At 43.0% G+C, this 22,804-nt stretch overlaps 2 protein-coding genes and 1 long non-coding RNA gene across 3 annotated transcripts in view; 1 reads left to right on the top strand and 2 right to left on the bottom strand.

Annotated features, from left to right (window-relative positions):
• Nucleotides 1-9,684, top strand: part of mamdc2a (MAM domain containing 2a) — a 69,441-nt gene extending 59,757 nt beyond the window's left edge. Inside the window, exons 8-14 of the mRNA XM_071352233.1 lie at nt 788-934; nt 1,571-1,836; nt 1,930-2,026; nt 4,865-5,020; nt 5,199-5,458; nt 6,773-6,860; nt 8,854-9,684. Coding sequence (XP_071208334.1) covers nt 788-934; nt 1,571-1,836; nt 1,930-2,026; nt 4,865-5,020; nt 5,199-5,458; nt 6,773-6,860; nt 8,854-8,915 — 1,076 coding nt within the window. The 3' untranslated portion in view covers nt 8,916-9,684. The remainder of the gene's footprint in view (nt 1-787; nt 935-1,570; nt 1,837-1,929; nt 2,027-4,864; nt 5,021-5,198; nt 5,459-6,772; nt 6,861-8,853) is intronic.
• An 8,550-nt stretch (nt 9,685-18,234) lies between these two features.
• LOC139544975 (putative nuclease HARBI1) lies at nt 18,235-21,335 on the bottom strand. The gene is made up of 6 exons (XM_071352232.1): nt 20,975-21,335; nt 20,860-20,895; nt 20,207-20,761; nt 20,022-20,137; nt 19,814-19,925; nt 18,235-19,719 (listed from the first exon to the last, which is right to left on the bottom strand). The coding sequence occupies exons 3-6, from the start codon at nt 20,676-20,678 to the stop codon at nt 19,349-19,351; spliced, it is 1,071 nt and encodes a 356-aa protein (XP_071208333.1). The 5' UTR covers nt 20,679-20,761; nt 20,860-20,895; nt 20,975-21,335; the 3' UTR covers nt 18,235-19,348.
• A 209-nt stretch (nt 21,336-21,544) lies between these two features.
• Nucleotides 21,545-22,794, bottom strand: LOC139544983 (uncharacterized). Its single transcript, XR_011668978.1, has 3 exons — nt 22,044-22,794; nt 21,780-21,956; nt 21,545-21,689 (listed from the first exon to the last, which is right to left on the bottom strand). It is a non-coding gene; the product is annotated as an uncharacterized lncRNA (long non-coding RNA).
• Between the last annotated feature and the right edge of the window lie 10 nt (nt 22,795-22,804).

Genomic DNA, 22,804 nt, shown 5'->3' with positions numbered 1-22,804 from the left:
AAAGCTCCCTAAGGTATAGTATCATTTTATAAAGCTCCCTAAGGTATAGTATCATTTTATAAAGCTCCCTAAGGTGTAGTATCATTTTATAAAGCTCCCTAAGGTGTAGTATCATTTTATAAAGCTCCCTAAGGTGTAGTATCATTTTATAAAGCTCCCTAAGGTGTAGTATCATTTTATAAAGCTCCCTAAGGTATAGTATCATTTTATAAAGCTCCCTAAGGTGTAGTATCATTTTATAAAGCTCCCTAAGGTATAGTATCATTTTATAAAGCTCCCTAAGGTATAGTATCATTTTATAAAGCTCCCTAAGTTGTAGTATCATTTTATAAAGCTCCCTAGGGTGTAGTATCATTTTATAAAGCTCCCTAAGGTGTAGTATCATTTTATAAAGCTCCCTAAGGTGTAGTATCATTTTATAAAGCTCCCTAAGGTGTAGTATCATTTTATAAAGCTCCCTAAGGTGTAGTATCATTTTATAAAGCTCCCTAAGGTGTAGTATCATTTTATAAAGCTCCCTGAGGTATAGTATCATTTTATAAAGCTCCCTAAGGTATAGTATCATTTTATAAAGCTCCCTAAGGTGTAGTATCATTTCATAAAGCTCCCTACGGTGTAGTATCATTTTCTAAAGTGACCGTAGCTGGCAACATTTATTCCATGGCCTGTTTTTGGCCTTGGCCTGGATCATTTGGAATGATTCTAACCCATGGAATTAAGAGGTACCATTGTTCACTTCTACCCGCATAGAATGACTACAGTGTGATAGCTGCTTGTTTTGTTTCAGAGCCCGTGGTTGACCCGTCCATAGCTAACTGTGACTTTGAGGAGGATCTGTGTCAGTACTACCAGGAAAGAGTGGAGAGCAAGGTGTGGAACAGAGTTTCAGTGAAACCCAACGCCTACAGAATAGGAGACCACACCACAGGGACTGGTGAGTTACACAACTCTATGGGCGCGTCCCAAATCACACCCTATTCCCTATATAGTACACTACTTTTGACCAGTGTCCATAGGGCCGTGGCTAAAAGTTGTGCACTATATAGGGACTAGGTTGCCATTTGGGATGCACCCTATAACGCCTAAGACTTGTCACAAACATTTGAGCCCTTTATGTATTGTCGTAGGGCTGAATCCTAACATCCGCTGAAGTCGAATTTCAACTCATGTTTCCCATTAACATCGATACATAACTAAGTGAAAAATGTACTTGAAAGTTATGTTTCGCCCCATAATGATTGTGACTAAATAACAGGTATTTAGAGTCAGTTGGAAATAAAATCTAATTTATTCATCACATGCGCTGAATACAACAGGTGTAGACTTTACCATGAAATGCTTACTTACGAGACTGACAAAGCTGTGTTAAAAAGTAAGAAATTAGCAAATAAAAAAATTAAATAGTAACACAATAAAATAACAGTAAGGAGACTATATACAAGGAGTAGCAGTACAGAGTGAATGTATAGGGTTATGAGGTAGTTGAGGTAATATGAACATGTAGGTAGGGGTTAAAGTGATGTCCTGCATAGAGAGACGTAACATATAAAATCCTAAATCTACCCTCCAGGCTCGTTCCTCCTGGCGAACACACGATTCACGTCGCGGCCGGGTTACGTGGGTCGTCTCCACGGTCCTTTCCTCCCCGGCAACCATAAGTACTGTCTGCGTTTCCACTACGCCCTTCACGGCTTCAGGAAAGTGGAAAACGCGTTGGTTCTCTACATCTACGACCAGCACAACGTGGCTCAGGAGAAGGTCTGGAGCCTGGCTGATACCACCAGAGATGTCTGGACAGGGGTGGACGTCACATATATGAAGCCCATGGTTACCAAGGTAACAACGCATGCGTACACAGAAGGAAGGGAGGGATAATAGTTTAGTTTTTTGCTCTGCGATAGCCGGGTAATATCTGTGTCTTTCTCCCAGATAGTGTTCGTCAGCATCTGTAAAAACTTCTGGGACTGTGGCCAAGTGGCTCTCGATGACATCACAGTGACCATTGGGGACTGTAGAATCACAGCAGGTAAGACAGCAGGCCTGGGCGTGTATACGTCAGGTCTTTGACCTTGCCATTATGTCAAGGAGACTGCACATGAGATTGAATCCTGCCTTGTGATATCCACTGCGCATGAGATTGAATCCTGCCTTGTGATATCCACTGCGCATGAGATTGAATCCTGCCTTGTGATATCCACTGCACATGGGATTGAATCCTGCCTTGTGATATCCACTGCGCATGAGATTGAATCCTGCCTTGTGATATCCACTGCACATGGGATTGAATCCTGCCTTGTGATATACACTGCACATGAGATTGAATCCTGCCTTGTGATATCCACTGCACATGAGATTGAATCCTGCCTTGTGATATCCACTGCACATGAGATTGAATCCTGCCTTGTGATATCCACTGCGCATGAGATTGAATCCTGCCTTGTGATATCCACTGCACATGAGATTGAATCCTGCCTTGTGATATCCACTGCACATGAGATTGAATCCTGCCTTGTGATATCCACTGCACATGGGATTGAATCCTGCCTTGTGATATCCACTGCACATGAGATTGAATCCTGCCTTGTGATAGCCACTGCCCATGAGATTGAATCCTGCCTTGTGATATCCACTGCACATGGGATTGAATCCTGCCTTGTGATATCCACTGCACATGGGATTGAATCCTGCCTTGTGATACACATGCAACTATGAACTATTTCTCCCATTGACATCAATACTTATAAACAGAACTGAAACAGAGAGGTGTATAGGGTCAGCTGATTTACAGATCTGGATGATCTCCATTGTTGATTTTTGTAGAAATAAACAGTCTATTTCTAAGTTAAGTTGGTGTTCTTCTCACGCCGTGCTTGCCAAGCCCAAAGCTCTTTAGTTTCCATCCAAAGTGAAGTGTTTATTAAAACACTTTACTATTTATGTTAACACCGCTGGCTCAGAGAGCTAGTTTGGCTAGGTTACATATCGAAACTTAGTTATATTTTTATTTAACCTTTATTTAACTAGGCAAGTCAGTTAAGAACAAATTCTTACCCCTGGCCAAACTCTAACCTGGACAGCGTTGGGCCAATTGTGCGCCGCCCTATGGGACTCCCAATCACGGCCGGTTGTGATACAGCATGGAATCGAACCGGGATCTGTAGTGACGCCTTTAGCACTGAGATGCAATGCCTTAGACCGCTGCGCCACTCGGGAGCCACTCTAGGAGTGTGCTACTTAACAGTGGCATCCTGCTACTCTGGTAGCAGTCCAGGACTTGGTGTTGTAGTTTAGCCAGGAATCCCTCACTACATAACCTGATCTGAAGAAGTGTCACAGGCTGGATGTGATCCCGGGTACCCCACTGGAGAAACCAACAGCTTAACCATTAGAACAAGAGGAAATTCCCTCTTGGGCCAAGGGCTGACACTGATTGTAAAGTCGCAGGCAGGGCTACCTTGCAAGCAGGGTTCTCCTGGCACTGGCCTTGCTCAAGCCAGAGTAGCTAGTAGCATGAGAAAATATTTCAAGCTGGTATAAAATCAACTACAACTCTCCTCCTCTCCTCTACTCAAGCCCCGGCTGTGGATATGTGGTTTTTGTTGCCAGCTGCTGGGAGACTGGGCTGGGTCCTTCAGTTAAACTCTTACTATTTATAAGCTCTTAGGCTGCGTTTACACAGGCAGCCCAATTCGGATCTTTTACCACAAATTGGTCTTTTGACCAATCAGATCAGATCCTTTGCCCATAACAGTAAACACAGCCTTAGGCGATCAGCCATTGTGGCAAACATCTGGTGTCGCCGTCTATGGTGTTATATGGTAATTACATGGGCAGTGACGGCTTCTTTGCTTTGACAGCAGTTTCTCTGGGCCGTTTGGGCTGCGTTCTCATGCCGCTGTGGTGGAAACTATAAGGCCTTCGGAAACGGTTTAGATGGCATATGATAATATTACTGCCAACCTTTCAGAGACTGTCACAAATGAATTGTCTTTGATTGTAATTATAATTTATTTCACATATGCATAACAGAAATAGATTTCAAAGCTACTTGTAAGGTTTTGTTGTAATGTTGTCATTCTTAAATCTATGAAATGACAAAGGACTATCAACTATGAAGACAACAGTTACCTTGAAAGCGGCAGTGGATTTAGACTATTTTAGTCCCAAAGTAAACTGCCATTCATCAGGGCTGTTATGATGTTGCTCATGACTTTCATAACTGCTGCTGATTCAGCTATGACCCTGCTATGACCCTGCTATGACCCTGCTATGACCCTGCTATGACCCTGGTAGTGAAGAGCAATGGGGAAATACAGCCGACCCACTCAGACGTCAGTTTTGATTTACATTTGGTTGAGATGTCGACTCACATGAACTCAACGTGAAATATATATTTTTTAGGTTAAAAGTTAGGTGACAAAAATACGAAATTCCTTTACCTTGATGACTTTTTGCAAATCCAATTAGTTTTCCACGTTGATTCAATGTCATCAGATAGAATTTTTGTTGTTGAAATTACGTGGAGACAATGTTGATGCAACCGGTTCTTGCCCAATGGGGAAAGGAGTTATTCTTTATCTCGTTATGAAATCACTTGAGTCATCATTCAAACATCACGGTCAACTGCCAACCTCCAGGGAGTCAGAACACTGTTGATGTAGACCATAGATAGTTATTACCATGTCTCTACATTTAATCGAACTTTGCTGTCAGAATCCTTCAAACAGCTGTGTGTGTGTGTGTGTGTGTGTGTGTGTGTGTGTGTGTGTGTGTGTGTGTGTGTGTGTGTGTGTGTGTGTGTGTGTGTGTGTGTGTGTGTGTGTGTGTGTGTGTGTGTGTGTGTGTGTGTGTGTGCGTTTTCCAGGGCCGCTGAGACCCTTGCCTGGCCAGTGTAACTTTGAGACAGGGGACTGTGGCTATAGCCAGGAGAAGGAGACAGATAAAGGGGATTGGCTCCGGGTGCGAGGGCAAACCCCCACCTCCTACACCGGGCCCCGAGGAGACCACACTACAGGGGTGGGTGAGTCACCAGTTCATTCATTCATCCGTACACCCAGCATCAGTTATACACACACACGTAATGCTGATGATATGCTGTACTGTATGTCAGCAACGTGTTTGTATGACTCCTGATATCTTCCTCCTCCCGAGTGTTTACATTCCACCAGTAACCTGTCATATCTCATATCTCTCTTCAGGGTACTTCATGTATGTCGAGGCCTCCCTGATGCGTCCTGGTCACACAGCCCGTCTGCTGTCTTCTGACCTGAGGGGCTCCGCGAGGCCACAGTGTCTGGTCTTCTACTACCACATGTACGGCTCTGGCACCGGCTTGCTGAGCGTACTCCTGCGCCGCGGCGATAGCGAGCAGGACGCGTTGCTATGGAGACGTCGCGGCGAGCAGAGCATCTCCTGGATGAGGGCAACGGTGGACTACGAGTGTGACCGCAGACACCAGGTAGAGAGACACACAGACAGACAGACACACACAGTGACAGACAGACACACACAGTGACAGACAGACACACACAGTGACAGACAGACACACACAGTGACAGAGAGAGACACACAGTGACAGAGAGAGACACACAGTGACAGAGAGAGACACACAGTGACAGAGAGAGACACACAGTGACAGAGAGAGACACACAGTGACAGACAGACACACACAGTGACAGACAGACACACACAGTGACAGAGAGAGACACACAGTGACAGAGAGAGACACACAGTGACAGAGAGAGACACACAGTGACAGAGAGAGACACACAGTGACAGAGAGAGACACACAGTGACAGAGAGAGACACACAGTGACAGAGAGAGACACACAGTGACAGAGAGAGACACACAGTGACAGAGAGAGACACACAGTGACAGAGAGAGACACATAGTGACAGAGAGAGACACACAGTGTCAGAGAGAGACACACAGTGTCAGAGAGAGACACACAGTGACAGAGAGACACACAGTGTCAGAGAAACACACACAGTGTCAGAGAGACACACACAGTGACACTGACTGACTGACTGACTGACGGACTGACGGACTGACGGACTGACGGACTGACGGACTGACGGACTGACGGACTGACGGACTGACGGACTGACTGACGGACTGACTGACGTAAACACTCACTTCCGGAGAGGAAATGGGGACACATTTGTCTCATCAGACTCCATTGGAATAAATATTCTGTTTTATTCCATATTCATTGATATTGATGCTATTTTGAGAAATGTTGCTAGGTTTTTATCCAATTGGCAACAGATTTTCATGCGTATATTCTAAAATCTGCATAAAGAAAATATGCACATTTTCCCACTGGTGGTGTGTTTCTACCAAATGGACTTTGCGGATAAGTTTACTTCGATATGATGGTTATTATATGTATATACTGTATATATATATATGTCAATATTTGCGCATTAAGATATTTCCATCGCCATTTCTCGCATAATACATTTTACAGACTCCAAAACATCCCACCATGCCGACCAAACAAATGATCTGTCAGCATTTAGAAAATTGTACCGAAATTCCCTGTTTTCATCACAGCTGGATGGAAACGGGGTTTAAACTGTGGATGGAAACGAGGTTTAAACTGTGGATGGAAACGGGGTTTAAACTGTGGATGGAAACGGGGTTTAAACTGTGGATGGAAACGGGGTTTAAACTGCGGATGGAAACGGGGTTTAAACTGCGGATGGAAACGGGGTTTAAACTGTGGATGGAAACAGGGTTTGTGATGATTTTCTTTGCCTTTCTTTCCAGATTATATTCGAAGCGATCCGAGGACCATCAATAAGAAGTGATATCGCAATTGATGACATTGTGTTTAAAAAAGGACCGTGCACAGCAGGTAGGTTCTCTGGCCAGGCCGTCATTGTAAATAAGAATGTGTTCTTAATTGACTCGCCTGAATAGATAAAGGTAAAAAAGAAAGGGAGAGGAAAGTTTTTCAGGACTTGAGAACACACATTACACACATTTCACAGTTAACACATTATACTATATCGGGTGAAACTACAACCAGTATGACATCATAATGACAGGCTAAATCAACAGCAAAGTTGTACTCTGATATTGTAATCACTGAGCTATTTCTGTTTTGTGTTAGAATAGCTTAATGCTGTGTAGACAGGGGCTGGTGCAGTCTGTATAGTACAGCACCTGTTAGAATAGCTTAATGCTGTGTAGACAGGGACTGGTGCAGTCTGTATAGTACAGCACCTGTTAGAATAGCTTAATGCTGTGTAGACAGGGGCTGGTGCAGTCTGTACAGCACCTGTTAGAATAGCTTAATGCTGTGTAGACAGGGGCTGGTGCAGTCTGTATAGTACAGCACCTGTTAGAACAGCTTAATGCTGTGTAGACAGGGGCTGGTGCAGTCTGTATAGTACAGCACCTGTTAGAACAGCTTAATGCTGTGTAGACAGGGACTGGTGCAGTCTGTATAGTACAGCACCTGTTAGAATAGCTTAATGCTGTGTAGACAGGGACTGGTGCAGTCTGTACAGCACCTGTTAGAATAGCTTAATGCTGTGTAGACAGGGGCTGGTGCAGTCTGTATAGTACAGCACCTGTTAGAACAGCTTAATGCTGTGTAGACAGGGGCTGGTGCAGTCTGTATAGTACAGCACCTGTTAGAATAGCTTAATGCTGTGTAGACAGGGACTGGTGCGGTCTGTATAGTACAGCACCTGTTAGAATAGCTTAATGCTGTGTAGACAGGGGCTGGTGCAGTCTGTATAGTACAGCACCTGTTAGAATAGCTTAATGCTGTGTAGACAGGGGCTGGTGCGGTCTGTACAGCACCTGTTAGAATAGCTTAATGCTGTGTAGACAGGGGCTGGTGCAGTCTGTATAGCATGTGATAGACGGTATCATGTCTAATCACGGTTCAGTAGCTCAGTATAATAACCTCTTTCACACAGTGCAGTACAGCATCCTACCACAGGTTCTCAGTCAGAATAGAGACAGTTCTCTATACATAGAAATATGATGTATAGAATACACAATTCCCTGTACATAGACTTAGAAAAGACCGTTCTTTATACATAGAAATATGAATAGAATAACCTCGTCCCCAGGTTACTCCGTGAGAGCCGACTGGGGACCAGATATACAATAGAAAAGACACCAGGTGTCAATTCTAATTTAATTTGAAATTCCAATTCATTTTTTAAAATTTACTCATGAAGTGGAGAATTGACGTGGAATTAAATTAAATATTTTTACATTTCCCAGTTAATGGAATTAATGAACATAGTATAAAAAATGTACTGTAAGATTGGTTTTGAAACATTGCAACCTGTACTGCTATATTTTCAGTATACTTAAGTTGTCTGAACAGTGGCATGATCCGCCTGAGGGAATTTATTTCAAATTGGAGTTTGCAGAATGGTTGGGATAATATTGAATTGGGAATTGAATTCTTCGAATTGACCTAACATTGGAATTAAGAGGAATTTAATTATCTCTGATAATTCAAAGACTGACCTAGAATTGTAATTGAATTCAATTGAATACAGGGAGAGATAATTGAATTAGAATAGAATTTGTGGAATTGACCCTAATCATGATAGACACTTATCGATTCCCTTCCAACATGAGATTGTTTCACAGATGCATTTACAGGAGGCTGCTGAGTGGAGACGGGCTGATAATAATATCCGGAACGGAGCAAATGGAATGGCATCAAATTAATAGAAACCATGGAAACAATGTGTTTGATGTATTTGATACCATTCCACAGATTCCGCTCCAGTTATTACCACAAGCTCGTTCTCCCCGATTAAGGTGCCACAAACCTCCTGTGGGATGCATGTTAATATTTCTAATTTCTCTTCTAGATCCTGGAGACACAATTCCATATTCCGGCTTTTCAGAAAACTTCAACGAGATTGAGTACTGAGGGAAACACTGGATTGTCTGTGTGTCTGTGTGTGATAGAAGACTGGGTGGGGACAATGGTGAGAGCTTGTGTGTACGGGAGTAACTCCTGCAAGACCATTTACCTAGAGTAGAGACATGCTCAGTGCCAGTCATTAGTTTTCCCACTGTTTCTTCTTCCTGGTACAAGGTAGGATAAAATGTAGGCTTACAGACCATTGTACAGTCAAAACTTATTTTTTGTTGTTGTAGAAAAGCATTCAATATGTTCAAACGTAATATTTTCTGGATGTGTGTATGTCAATGTATTCTTACTCCCCTCGATGGACGTATTGTCAGTGCAGAAATAAGATGGATTGTTTTAAAAACTCAACGTTTTTACTGCACAGTTCATGTCTGACCCCTAGTGGTGGGAGGTCATAACTGCAGAGAATTCTCTATTCTGTCTAAAATAATACATGAATAGTCTGTATACAAATGCAATAGTAAAATGTTGACCAAACTTGTAAAGCACTGACCCACCTGTATATCGATTGTGTATCTAACATTTACACTATGCATTGCAATGATATCTAACTCCTCACGGTGACAACGGATTTGTGTCCAGCTTTAGGTCTGAAGTCAGAAGATAACCAGCAATTCATATATCAAAGTCTACTGGGATAGGCTACTCTTCTCTTTCTCAGGTTTCTTACTTTTCTTTTCTAAACATGTTTTCCTACGTAGGGCTATGTTCTGCTGAAGTTTAGTATGTAAATGATGCTCTACAAATAAACGTTGAATTAAATGCAGACACATTATTTGTTTTAATAGAACCTAGAACACTTGTCAGGGAAATTGTTTGACCAAATCAGTATGACTGTCTGATTTGACAGTCAAAGCAAATAGAAGCGGTTGGTACCCTCACCTGGGAAGAACTAAGGCAGGAGTGACAAACTCATTCCATGGAGGGCCTAGTGTCTGCTGGATTTTTCTTTCATGAAGTCCTAGACAACCAGGTGAGGAGTTCCTTACTAATCAGTGACCTTAATTCATCAAACAGGTACAAGGGAAGATTGACAACCTGCAGACATTCAGCCCTCTGTGGAATGAGTTTGACACGTGAACTAAAGGAACGTGGCTGACGTGAAAATCAATATTTAATTTCAGTAAAGGTTCAGGTCAGGGTTAAGGATTTGGTTAAGGTTAAGGTATGCGTCAGTTGTAGGTTTTGTTTAGTCGGGCTGTCAATGGGATGCTGGTCAGAAATCCCTTTTAACTCACCTACCTGCTGCTTTCAGTGTTGTGCCTTATGATGTCACCAGTTCACAGTTTAAAAGTTAGTCTGGTTAACAAGCACAAGGAACATAATTAAACAATCCATCTGTTTGTTTACAGATGTATGCAGCAAAATATAGAGTACTGTTTTAATACAAATAAAAATGACAAGATGTTTAATATATATTTTTGTTTTTGTAAAAGCATATTCATAATGTAACATAAATAACAATCACAGTTTCTAGGAGAAGTTATAGGGAAACAGTCCCAAAGCAGATTTTTTTTAAAACAAGCCATGTGTATTAAATATTTCAGGTTTAGATTTGCTTGTTTGAAATAGGATTACAGTAAAACTTATTGACACGAGTACACAAATATCTCAGTTCCTTTCACTTGACGGCTCTGTCAAACACTACAGACTAGTTAAGGCTACTGACCAAGTTCACAGCTGACCAAAAACACTGACAAATAAAACAGCCAAAAACCAGGGAGCACACTGTAAAAAGAAAAGAACCCTGGAGTATCCTTTAGGGGTTCTTCAAATTGAAACTGGGAGGGAACCCCGATAAGAACCCATTTTAATGGATCCTCGAAGAACCTTTTGAAGAAACTTTTAGGGTTCATTTTTGAACTACCCCCCCCCCCCCATTATTAATAATAATCAGCATAACAATAAAACAATATTTTAGTTGTCAGTGTTTATTGTGATTTTAGTGGCAAAGCAGAATAAAAAAAATCTAAATATGAGGTAAACTCCCAGCAGAGACCCACATCCAATGGGTTTATCCTCAGACACAGACACAAAAGTGAGAAGTTCAGTCATCTGCACCCAATACAGCTATCCTTCAACATATTCTTGTAGCCTACATATTTTTAACTCTGTTGATTGATATTCACTGAATTGTGGCCATTTTCTGTTTTAGAAAGATTCGCACAAATATGAAAAGATAGATGGTATCATAAAACAATATCTATTTAGATCATACTAGGGACAAAACTTACCTTAAATTGAGGAGATCTTAAAATGTTTCATTTAAGGGCCTGCGCCAGCTGTCTTTCATATCCAAATGTTTCAGTTGGGGCAGTCAGGTTCCTGCAAGAACCCCCACCAACTAAAGAGGTTCCTTCGATGAACCCCCACCAACTAAAGAGGTTCCTTCGATGAACCCCCACCAACTAAAGAGGTTCCTTCGATGAACCCCCACCAACTAAAGAGGTTCCTTCGATGAACCCCCACCAACTAAAGAGGTTCCTTCGATGAACCCCCACCAACTAAAGAGGTTCCTTCGATGAACCCCCACCAACTAAAGAGGTTCCTTCGATGAACCTCCACCAACTAAAGAGGTTCCTTCGATGAACCCCCACCAACTAAAGAGGTTCCTTCGATGAACCCCCACCAACTAAAGAGGTTCCTTCGATGAACCCCCACCAACTAAAGAGGTTCCTTCGATGAACCCCCACCAACTAAAGAGGTTCCTTCGATGAACCCCCACCTCCTATGGGGTTCTTGGAAGAACCTTTTTGGGGGCCATTTTCAGTGCCAAGAAACCAAAGGTTTTTCAAAGAACTTTGCGGATTTTTAGAAGAACCCTTGTTGAATCCCTAATTTTTAAGAGCGCCGGTACGTAAGCTAGCGACCTAGTTTAAATATCAACAGAGCTCCTACAAAAGCATAACATTTGATTAACACTTGATTTAGCCTACATCATCATCAATATTCGGTCTGGTTGGCTGATACGCGTAGCAGAGAGAGGCAGAAAGACAAGGAGAGGTAAATCAAAATAACTAAAAGAAATCGAGCTCGCCAATGATCAGCTGATAGTCCACCCTCTTTTCCTGATGTCGATCGTGTCTTTAGGAGGCAGTGTAACTAGTATGCTTACAATTTGTGTTGAGTGTGTTGCAGAAATAAATAGGCCAATGCTCTCAGTGCATGACTTGGGATGAAAGTACAGGAGCTGTCTTTCCAAGTCGGTCCATTAGAATATGTTCACCTAAATTCATCAATTACATTATGCAGTAGAGATCTCTGGTTATTTACTATTAAGATCTCTGGTTATTTACTATTAAGATCTCTGGTTATTTACTGTTAAGATCTCTGGTTATTTACTGTTAAGATGTCTGGTTATTTACTGTTAAGATCTCTGGTTATTTACTATTAAGATCTCTGGTTATTTACTGTTAAGATCTCTGGTTATTTACTGTTAAGATCTCTGGTTATTTACTATTAAGATCTCTGGTTATTTACTGTTAAGATCTCTGGTTATTTACTATTAAGATCTCTGGTTATTTACTATTTGTCACGTTCCTGACCTATTTCTGTTAGTTTTTGTGTGTTAATTGGTCAGGACGTGAGGTTGGGTGGGCATTCTATGTTTTCTGTTTCTGTGTTGGTTTTGGGTTACCTGGTATGGCTCTTAATTAGAGGCAGGTGTTTGGCGTTCCTCTAATTAAGAGTCATATTTAGGTAGGCGTTGTCACAGTGTTCGTTGTGGGTGATTGTCTCCTGTGTCCGTATGTCTGTTCGTACCACATGGGACTGTAGCGTTTGTTTGTTTCGTTTCGATGTCGTCTGTTTTCCTGTACGTAAGTTTATGTTTAGTTATGTAAGTTTATGTTCAGGTTGCGTCAACGTCGTTTTCTTATTTTGTAGTTTGGAAAGTGTTTTGTTTCGTTTCGTGTGCCATCGTAATTTATAATAAAGATGGCTTATTTCCCTGAGCCTGCGTTTTGGTCTGAAGATCCTTCTCTCCTCACCTCTTCCGAGGATGAGGAGAGCATCAGCCGTTACAGAATCACCCACCAACACGCTAAGACCAAGCGGCAAGGGAAAAATAAACGGAGTAAGGGACAGGAGAAAAACAAGGATTTCTGGACATGGGAGCAGATAATGAATGGAGAAGGTCCCTGGGCTAAGGCAGGAGAAAATCGCCGTTCCCAGGAAGAGAGGGAGGCAGCTAAAGCCCAGGAGCGGTGGTTTGAGGAGGCAGCAAGGAGACGTGGCTGGAAGCCCGAAAAGCCATGGGAACAGGTGGAGGCACTGAGGAGAGCAGAGGCTACCGGAGAGAGGAACCGGAGCTATGAGGGAACGCGTCTGGCACGGAAGCCAAAAAAGCCCGTAAGTAATTCCCAAAAATTTCTTGGGGGGGGGCTAGGAGATAGTGGGCCAAGGGCAGGTAGGAGACCTGCGCCCACTTCCCAGGCTTACCGTGGAGAGCGGGAGTACGGGCAGGCGCCGTGTTACGCAGTAGAGCGCACGGTGTCTCCTGTACGAGTGCATAGCCCAGTGCGGGTTATTCCACCTCCCCGCACTGGTAGGGCTAGATTGAGTATTGAGCCAGGTGTCATGAGGCCGGCTCAACGCGTCTGGTCTCCAGTGCGTCTCCTCGGGCCGGCATACATGGCACCTGCCTTACGCATGGTTTCCCCGGTTCGCCTACATAGCCCGGTGCGGGTTATTCCACCTCCCCGCACTGGTCGGGCAACCGGGAGTATTCAACCAGGTAAGGTTGGGCAAGCTCAATGCTCAAGAGTGCCAGTACGCCTCCACGGTCCGGTATTTCCGGCACCACCTCCCCGCCCCAGCCTAGTACCTACAGTGTCTACACTACGCACTAGGCTACCAGTGCGTATCCTGAGCCCTGTTCCTCCTCCACGCACTCTCCCTGTAGTGCGTGTATCTAGCCCGGTGCCTCCAGTTCCGGCCCCACGCACTAAGCTACCAGTGCGTCTCCAGAGCCCTGTACACACTGTATATTCTCCCCCTACTAATCCTGATGTGCTTGTCCTCAGCCCGGCGTCACCAGTGCCGGTACCACGCATCAGGGGTAGAGTAGGCTTTGAGAATACAGTGTGCCCTGTCCCTGCTCCCCGCACTAGTAGGAAGGTGCTTATCATTAGCACGGTGCCTCCAGTTCCGGCACCACGCACCAGGTCTACAGTGCGCCGTATCCGGCCAGAGCCATCCGTCTCACCAGCGCCATCTGAGCCATCCGTCTCCCCAGCGCCATCTGAGCCATCCGTCTCCCCAGCGCCATCTGAGCCATCCGTCTCCCCAGCGCCATCTGAGCCATCCGTCTCCCCAGCGCCATCTGAGCCATCCGTCTCCCCAGCGCCATCTGAGCCATCCGTCTCCCCAGCGCCATCTGAGCCATCCGTCTCCCCAGCGCCGTCTGTGCCATCCGTCTGCAATGAGCCTGCAAAGCCGCCCGTCTGCCATGAGCCTGCAAAGCCGCCCGTCTGCCATGAGCCTACAGAGCCGTCCGCCAGACAGGAGCCGCTAGAGCCGTCCGCCAGACAGGAGCCGCTAGAGCCGCCCGTCAGACAGGATCTGCCAGAGCCGCCAACCAGACAGGATCTGCCAGAGCCGCCAACCAGACAGGATCTGCCAGAGCCGCCAATCAGACAGGATCTGCCAGAGCCGCCAATCAGACAGGATCTGCCAGAGCCGCCAACCAGACAGGATCTGCCAGAGCCGCCAACCAGACAGGATCTGCCAGAGCCGCCAGCGAGCCATGAGCAGCCAGAGCCGTCAGAGCGCCATGAGCAGCCAGAGCCGTCAGAGCGCCATGAGCAGCCAGAGCCGTCAGAGCGCCATGAGCAGCCAGAGCCGTCAGAGCGCCATGAGCAGCCAGAGCCGTCAGAGCGCCATGAGCAGCCAGAGCCGTCAGAGCGCCATGAGCAGCCAGAGCCGTCAGAGCGCCATGAGCAGCCAGAGCCGTCAGAGCGCCATGAGCAGCCAGAGCCGTCAGAGCGCCATGAGCAGCCAGAGCCGTCAGAGCGCCATGAGCGTCGAGAGCCGTCAGAGCGCCATGAGCGTCGAGAGCCGTCAGCCTGCCATGAGCGTCGAGAGCCGTCAGCCTGCCATGAGCGTCGAGAGCCGTCAGCCTGCCATGAGCGTCGAGAGCCGTCAGCCTGCCATGAGCGTCGAGAGCCGTCAGCCAGCCATGAGCGTCGAGATTCGTCAGTCAGCCATGAGCTGCCCTTCAGCCTGAAAAGGCTAAATACCCAGAACTGCCCATCAGTCCAGAGCTGTCTCTCTGTCCGGAGCTGCCTTTCAGTCCGGAGTTGCCCCTCTATCCTGATCTCCCTCTCTATCTTTATCTACCTCTATAGTCTTATCTATCCCTCTGTCTTGGTTTATCTCTCTGTCCCGGTATTGTCATTATTAGATATGTTATTAGGAGGATTTTGTGGGGGAAGTAAGAGGGTGGACATTCTTGAAGGGAGGGGGCTAGGATGGAATATGGTGGGGTGGGAACCGCGCCCGGAGCCTGAGCCACCACCGTGGTTAGATGCCCACCCAGACCCTCCCCTAGACTTTGTGCTGGTGCGTCCGGAGTTCGCACCTTGTGGGGGGGGTACTGTCACGTTCCTGACCTATTTCTGTTAGTTTTTGTGTGTTAATTGGTCAGGACGTGAGGTTGGGTGGGCATTCTATGTTTTCTGTTTCTGTGTTGGTTTTGGGTTACCTGGTATGGCTCTTAATTAGAGGCAGGTGTTTGGCGTTCCTCTAATTAAGAGTCATATTTAGGTAGGCGTTGTCACAGTGTTCGTTGTGGGTGATTGTCTCCTGTGTCCGTATGTCTGTTCGTACCACATGGGACTGTAGCGTTTGTTTGTTTCGTTTCGTTTCGATGTCGTCTGTTTTCCTGTACGTAAGTTTATGTTTAGTTATGTAAGTTTATGTTCAGGTTGCGTCAACGTCGTTTTCTTATTTTGTAGTTTGGAAAGTGTTTTGTTTCGTTTCGTGTGCCATCGTAATTTATAATAAAGATGGCTTATTTCCCTGAGCCTGCGTTTTGGTCTGAAGATCCTTCTCTCCTCACCTCTTCCGAGGATGAGGAGAGCATCAGCCGTTACACTATTAAGATCTCTGGTTATTTACTGTTAAGATCTCTGGTTATTTACTATTAAGATCTCTGGTTATTTACTATTAACATCTCTGGTTATTTACTATTAAGATCTCTGGTTATTTACTTTTAAGATCTCTGGTTATTTACTATTAAGATCTCTGGTTATTTACTATTAAGATCTCTGGTTATTTACTTTAAGATTCTGGTTATTTACTGTTAAATCTCTGGTTATTTACTATTAAGATCTCTGGTTATTTACTGTTAATATCTCTGGTTATTTACTATTAAGATCTCTGGTTATTTACTGTTAAGATCTCTGGTTATTTACTTTAAGATCTCTGGTTATTTACTATTAAGATCTCTGGTTATTTACTATTAAGATCTCTGGTTATTTACTGTTAAGATCTCTGGTTATTTACTTTAAGATCTCTGGTTATTTACTTTAAGATCTCTGGTTATTTACTATTAACGATCTCTGGTTATTTACTATTAAGATCTCTGGTTATTTACTATTAAGATCTCTGGTTATTTACTATTAAGATCTCTGGTTATTTACTATTAAGATCTCTGGTTATTTACTATTAAGATCTCTGGTTATTTACTATTAAGATCTCTGGTTATTTACTATTAAGATCTCTGGTTATTTACTATTAAGACCTCTGGTTATTTACTATTAAGATCTCTGGTTATTTACTGTTAAGATCTCTGGTTATTTACTGTTAAGATCTCTGGTTATTCACTATTAAGATATCTGGTTATTCACTATTAAGATCTCTGGTTATTTACTATTAAGATCTCTGGTTATTTACTATTAAGATCTCTGGTTATTTACTATTAAGATCTCTGGTTATTTACTATTAAGATCTCTGGTTATTTACTATTAAGATGTCTGGTTATTTACTGTTAAGATGTCTGGTTATTTACTTTTAAGATCTCTGGTTATTTACTGTTAAGATCTCTGGTTATTTACTATTAAGATCTCTGGTTATTTACTATTAAGATCTCTGGTTATTTACTGTTAAGATGTCTGGTTATTTACTGTTAATATCTCTGGTTATTTACTATTAAGATCTCTGGTTATTTACTGTTAATATCTCTGGTTATTTACTATTAAGATCTCTGGTTATTTACTGTTAAGATCTCTGGTTATTTACTATTAAGATCTCTGGTTATTTACTATTAAGATCTCTGGTTATTTACTGTTAAGATCTCTGGTTATTTACTATTAAGATCTCTGGTTATTTACTATTAAGATATCTGGTTATTTACTGTTAAGATCTCTGGTTATTTACTATTAAGATCTCTGGTTATTTACTGTTAAGATCTCTGGTTATTTACTGTTAAGATCTCTGGTTATTCACTATTAAGATCTCTGGTTATTCACTATTAAGATCTCTGGTTATTTACTATTAAGATCTCTGGTTATTTACTATTAAGATCTCTGGTTATTTACTATTAAGATCTCTGGTTATTTACTATTAAGATCTCTGGTTATTTACTATTAAGATGTCTGGTTATTTACTGTTAAGATGTCTGGTTATTTACTTTTAAGATCTCTGGTTATTTACTGTTAACATCTCTGGTTATTTACTATTAACATCTCTGGTTATTTACTATTAACATCTCTGGTTATTTACTATTAACATCTCTGGTTATTTACTGTTAATATCTCTGGTTATTTACTATTAAGATCTCTGGTTATTTACTGTTAATATCTCTGGTTATTTACTATTAAGATCTCTGGTTATTTACTGTTAAGATCTCTGGTTATTTACTATTAAGATCTCTGGTTATTTACTGTTAAGATCTCTGGTTATTTACTGTTAAGATCTCTGGTTATTTACTATTAAGATCTCTGGTTATTTACTATTAAGATATCTGGTTATTTACTGTTAAGATCTCTGGTTATTTACTGTTAAGATCTCTGGTTATTTACTATTAAGATCTCTGGTTATTTACTATTAAGATCTCTGGTTATTTACTATTAAGATCTCTGGTTATTTACTATTAAGGGTTCATACACATTTTCCATGATGTCTCCATTAGTTTTAACCACATTTTCATGACTATTATTATAGCCTACATGAAAAAGTAGCCATTATTGACACTGGAAGGCTGCTGTGTCTGATCCCATGTAGGCCTACCGTCTCCTGTAGGCCTGCCTTCTCCTGCCGTTGATCCCTTGTTCAACTCAAGGCACTTAATCCTCCACAAAGTAGAACTGGGGCCTGTTGCACAAAACTAGGATAAGGGATTAAGCCAGGATATCTTGGTGATCCTGGCTCAATTGATCCGTAATCCGGTTGCACTAAAGATGGATAGGGGGCAGGAGGATATGTTATGGTATAAATTACCATGGAGATTTATTCTGTGGAGCTAGCCTGCTCCAGACCAGGCTAAATTCCAGGATCTATTTAATCTCATCCCTAATGTCAGTCAGCAGTCACCACAAATGGAAACCAATAGTTATTTCACTGCTCACTATACATTGTTATCACATATAACTAGACCCACTGTTATTATTTAAACGTTTGTGATCATTAATTTCAATGATTTTGGATAAAAAATGATTTTTAGATGATGTTGCTATCATTAGATAATTTACAGTTTCCCATAGACTATAAGGCTATATATAAAATGATAGAATATTAGGGCCACAGAGGGGAAAAAAACACAAGTCATAATATTGTAACCAGTTGTTTTAAAGGAGGACAGTTGTTAAAATGACAGATGTGGGGCATTTCGTGAAATTGTACTTCAGTATGGTTTCATAAACAAAGACATGCTGATGTGCCAGAATATTAAGTATCACATTGTCATAAGTATCAAAACAATATGTAGCTTTTCTGCAGAAAGAACCAGCCTCATAAATGTATGACTTTATCCTTTTTCTTCAGTGTGGCCCTAGTACTCTGTCATATAAACAAATACACATTCCATATGAATATAAAAACACAATGTGTAACATTATGTTCCTTTATTGAATAAGGACAAAACAAAGCAGGTAAACCATCAGCTCCTTTCGAAACTGAAGTCACAGTGACTCTACAAGATGGAAAGCACAGAATCCAAGCATATTATACAAAATGATACATACACATTCAAAGGTCTGTATATAACACACCCTGCATGTCTGCACACTAAAATAAATGCAGGACAAATCCATACACATCAACTGAACAGACAAATGAATGGATGCAGTAGCCTCCCTGCAGCCTTGTATTACACACAGTATACCGCACAAACATCATAAGAGGCCAAATTCGTCAAAAAACGAACCCAAAAAAACCCAAATTCCTCTGCCACCGCAGGACATATTTAACCAAAATTGAAAGCACACATACTAACTAAAATAATTCAACACATATTGGTCCCTCAGCAGCCGACCACTGTCGTCATCAGGGAAGATTGCCGGATTGTCCCAGTCCATGGCTGGTGGCACTCTGGGGGCCCTCTCCTTCCTCAGGCAGGCCACATTGTGGAGGACAGCACAAGCCACAGTAATATCACATGCCCTAACAGGGCTGACCCTTAATTTGTGAAGGCAGTGAAAGCGTGCCTTCAGGAGGCCAAAGGTCATTTCAACTCTGGCCCTGGTCCTGGCATGGGCATGGTTGTAGGCCTGCTGTGCTTCCTGGGGGTCTGTGAAAGGTGTCAGGAGAAAAGGCTGGCAGCCATACCCCCTGTCTCCCAGCAACACACCAGAGAATTCACCTGTCAACACAAAATCTCATCATTACTACCTCATAAACACAGTGATATTCTTGACACAGCCATGATGGTTATAAATAGGGGTTGTGTGGCTTACCTTGTGATAGGCACTGATAGATTTCAGAGGCCCGAAAGATTCTGGAGTCATGGACTGAGCCAGGCCATTTTGCCACAACATTGCTGATCACACAGTCAGCATTGCAGACCATCTGAAATCATAAGATGAGGAATATTACACCAATCAATGCACATCACTGGCAATGCAGAGTGTTCGTCAATGGACAATATCAAAAAGTTATGTTCACCTGAACATTAATGCTGTGAAAGGATTTCCTATTCACAAAATCGGCCTCATGGGCACCTGAGGGGGCTTTTATCCTTATGTGTGTGCAGTCCACTGCACCAATGACATTGGGGAAACCTGTCACACAAAGTAATGAGTATCCTACTATGTGTTAACAGTTGTCCTGTAATTTGTAGATCCTCTTACCTGCAATCCTATAGAACTCCTCTTTGATGTCACAGAGTCTTCTGTGGCCAGGGAAGGAGATGAAGACATCTGCTAATGCTTTGATAGCCAGACACACACTCCTTATTGTGCGGCAAATTGTGGCCTTGTTCAGCTGTTCTGCATCCCCCACTGAGTACAGGAAGGCTCCACTAGCAAAAAAGCGCAAGGCCACACAAACCATTTGCTCCACACTCAGTGCATGGCTCCGTGCAGTGCGGTGCTTAATCCTGGGACCCAGTAGTCTGCATAGATACCTGATGCCATCTGCAGAAAACCTGTATCTTTCATATAGATGGTCATCAGGGAAGGCCAGTGGGTCCAACCGGTCCCTGAAGACCCTTTCTCGCCTGAAGGCTCTCCTCAGCACAAGTGCTTCTTCATCCACCACATCTCGCACGAATGGGCATGCCATTGTCAGAGCAGAAAGGAACACACAATTTTGGGCCTTCATATAGGCTAGTGGCCACACCTGGTGCTGGGGGGGTGGGCAAAAGAGGGCGATGCCTTATAACGATGACTTGGTTGTACTGATTGCTGGGAAAATAAAAAAAACCTTAGAAAGATGCCACCGTCCTGTGTGCTCACAATAAGAGCTCATATGTCATGGCTCACTTGACTTTACGAGAATATACCTAATTTTTATTTTGAGCTGTGTCATCTTCTTGGAGCTGGGGGAGGAAAGAAAGATAATGATTAATACATTTGTGTTACAGTTAGCATACAGTGTACATTGAAGGCATATCTCACCTCCCTCTCAAGTTTTTTTATTTCAAGGTCCAGTTTCCTAATTGTCCTCTTTTTTATTTCGGACTCCAGTGCAAGATTTTCCATCTTTTTCTTCTTGTACTGAATGTCTATGTCTGCCAGTTCTATTTGGCGCCGGAGGTGGTTGCCATACAACTTTCTGATAGCTTGTGAGCTCTGTGAACACAATACAATTAGCGCAGCTGGAATTTGGCAGGATGTGGTGTCCTTTTATTAATACGCACTATGTTGCCAGGCTGGTTTTCCCACTGTATAGCATCTGGGTCCTGTAAAAGAAATTAGATTTTTTGATTTTGATGAGGACTCCTCACCATTGTAGAGTAAATAGTACTTTCACAGTCTTAACATGATACCTCATGCCTTCTGGAATCCAGAGAGATGGTCTCCCCTCATCATCGTCTCCATCATGTGCTGTTGCTGCTAGTGCAGCAGCAACAGCACATGATGGAGACGATGATGAGGAGGAGACCATCTCTCTGGATTCCAGAAGGCATGAGGTATCATGTTAAGACTGTGAAAGTACTATTTACTCTACAATGGTGGGGCCTTCACCCTATCACATTTAATCGGATTCATATTGAAGCTAGTAGACAAGACATGCCAGGCCTACAGTATGCCTTTGATGGAGTACTCACTGGATCAGCATCGTCTGGTGCTTGTGCTGGTGGCTCTAACAGGAACACAGTGCTGCCAGACACTGCAAGGCAATAGGTAAACCAAAGTCAGACAGTCCAAATTGATTCAATATGAATGTGGTTGTATCCCATGTAGAGATGGAAGGACATACCTTGAATGAAGCGGGTGGCATCTTGGGAGGAACCTATGCTCGTCTCTTTCCCCCCAGGGATCCCCTCTAAGACGGGCCTGCCTTTATTTAGCTCCAAGGCCATGTCCTCTGCTGGGGTAAGGTCAGCCTTTGGTGACCCACCACCCGTGCCTTGTCTGTGGGTATTCTTTTTCACTGCTAAAACAGTACAGACAATGTGTGAGCAGGCACCTTCTGGGTACAATATATGCTTGTGCTTTGTTAAATATTAGTCAGGGACCATACCATTCTGCAGAATGTTCTTGTATTTGATTTTGACCTGCTGCCATGTCCGTTTTGGCCCGTTCATGTTTAATCTACACACACACACACACACACACACACATTTAATGGAGTCACACTGCAAAAAATTACTTGGTATTTTTGTCTTGTTTTCAGTAAAAATATCAAAAAATTTATCATAGCTTTATACAGTGTGATGGAGTTACTTTACACAATTTCACTCATATCTGCAGTGCATTTCAATAAAAAATTTAACCGTTTCATAATTACAGTACAACTGCATTTTTGGAGATGTGAATTAAATATTTGAATTGTAATTGTGATGTTTCAGCGGAGCGGTGAGTGTGTAATTGTGCACTACTTACGCATTCAGGCGGTCTGCAATACTTTGCCACGCTTTTTCTCTTTGCTTTATCACTGTGGCGGTGTTGCCTTTCTTCTTAATTATATCTTTTACCTCCTCGTATGCCTCCATGAGGATTTGTGCTTCCGACGGGGAAAAGTACGCGGCTCTAGTTGCCATGGTAAATCAGTTAATCTGTGATCTGTGGCGGGGTCTATTTGAGTGAGCCGTGAGCGCGCACCTATCCAGGATTGGTTTCACCTGGCTTAATGAATCCGTGTCTGCTCATCCTGGCTTGGTCTTTGTGCAACCAATTAAGCCTGGACGCACATGTTTTGGCTTCATTGAGCTCAGCTGAGTCATTTATCCCGGATGTCTTAATTCTACTTTTGTGCAACAGGCCCCTGGGGCCCCAGCTCAC

The sequence above is a fragment of the Salvelinus alpinus genome, chromosome 19 (assembly GCF_045679555.1).
Source record: "Salvelinus alpinus chromosome 19, SLU_Salpinus.1, whole genome shotgun sequence".
In the NCBI taxonomy this organism is placed as follows: domain Eukaryota; kingdom Metazoa; phylum Chordata; class Actinopteri; order Salmoniformes; family Salmonidae; genus Salvelinus; species Salvelinus alpinus.
The sequence above is the reverse complement of the archived record's forward strand: the minus strand, read 5'-3'. Positions and strand labels throughout refer to the sequence as shown.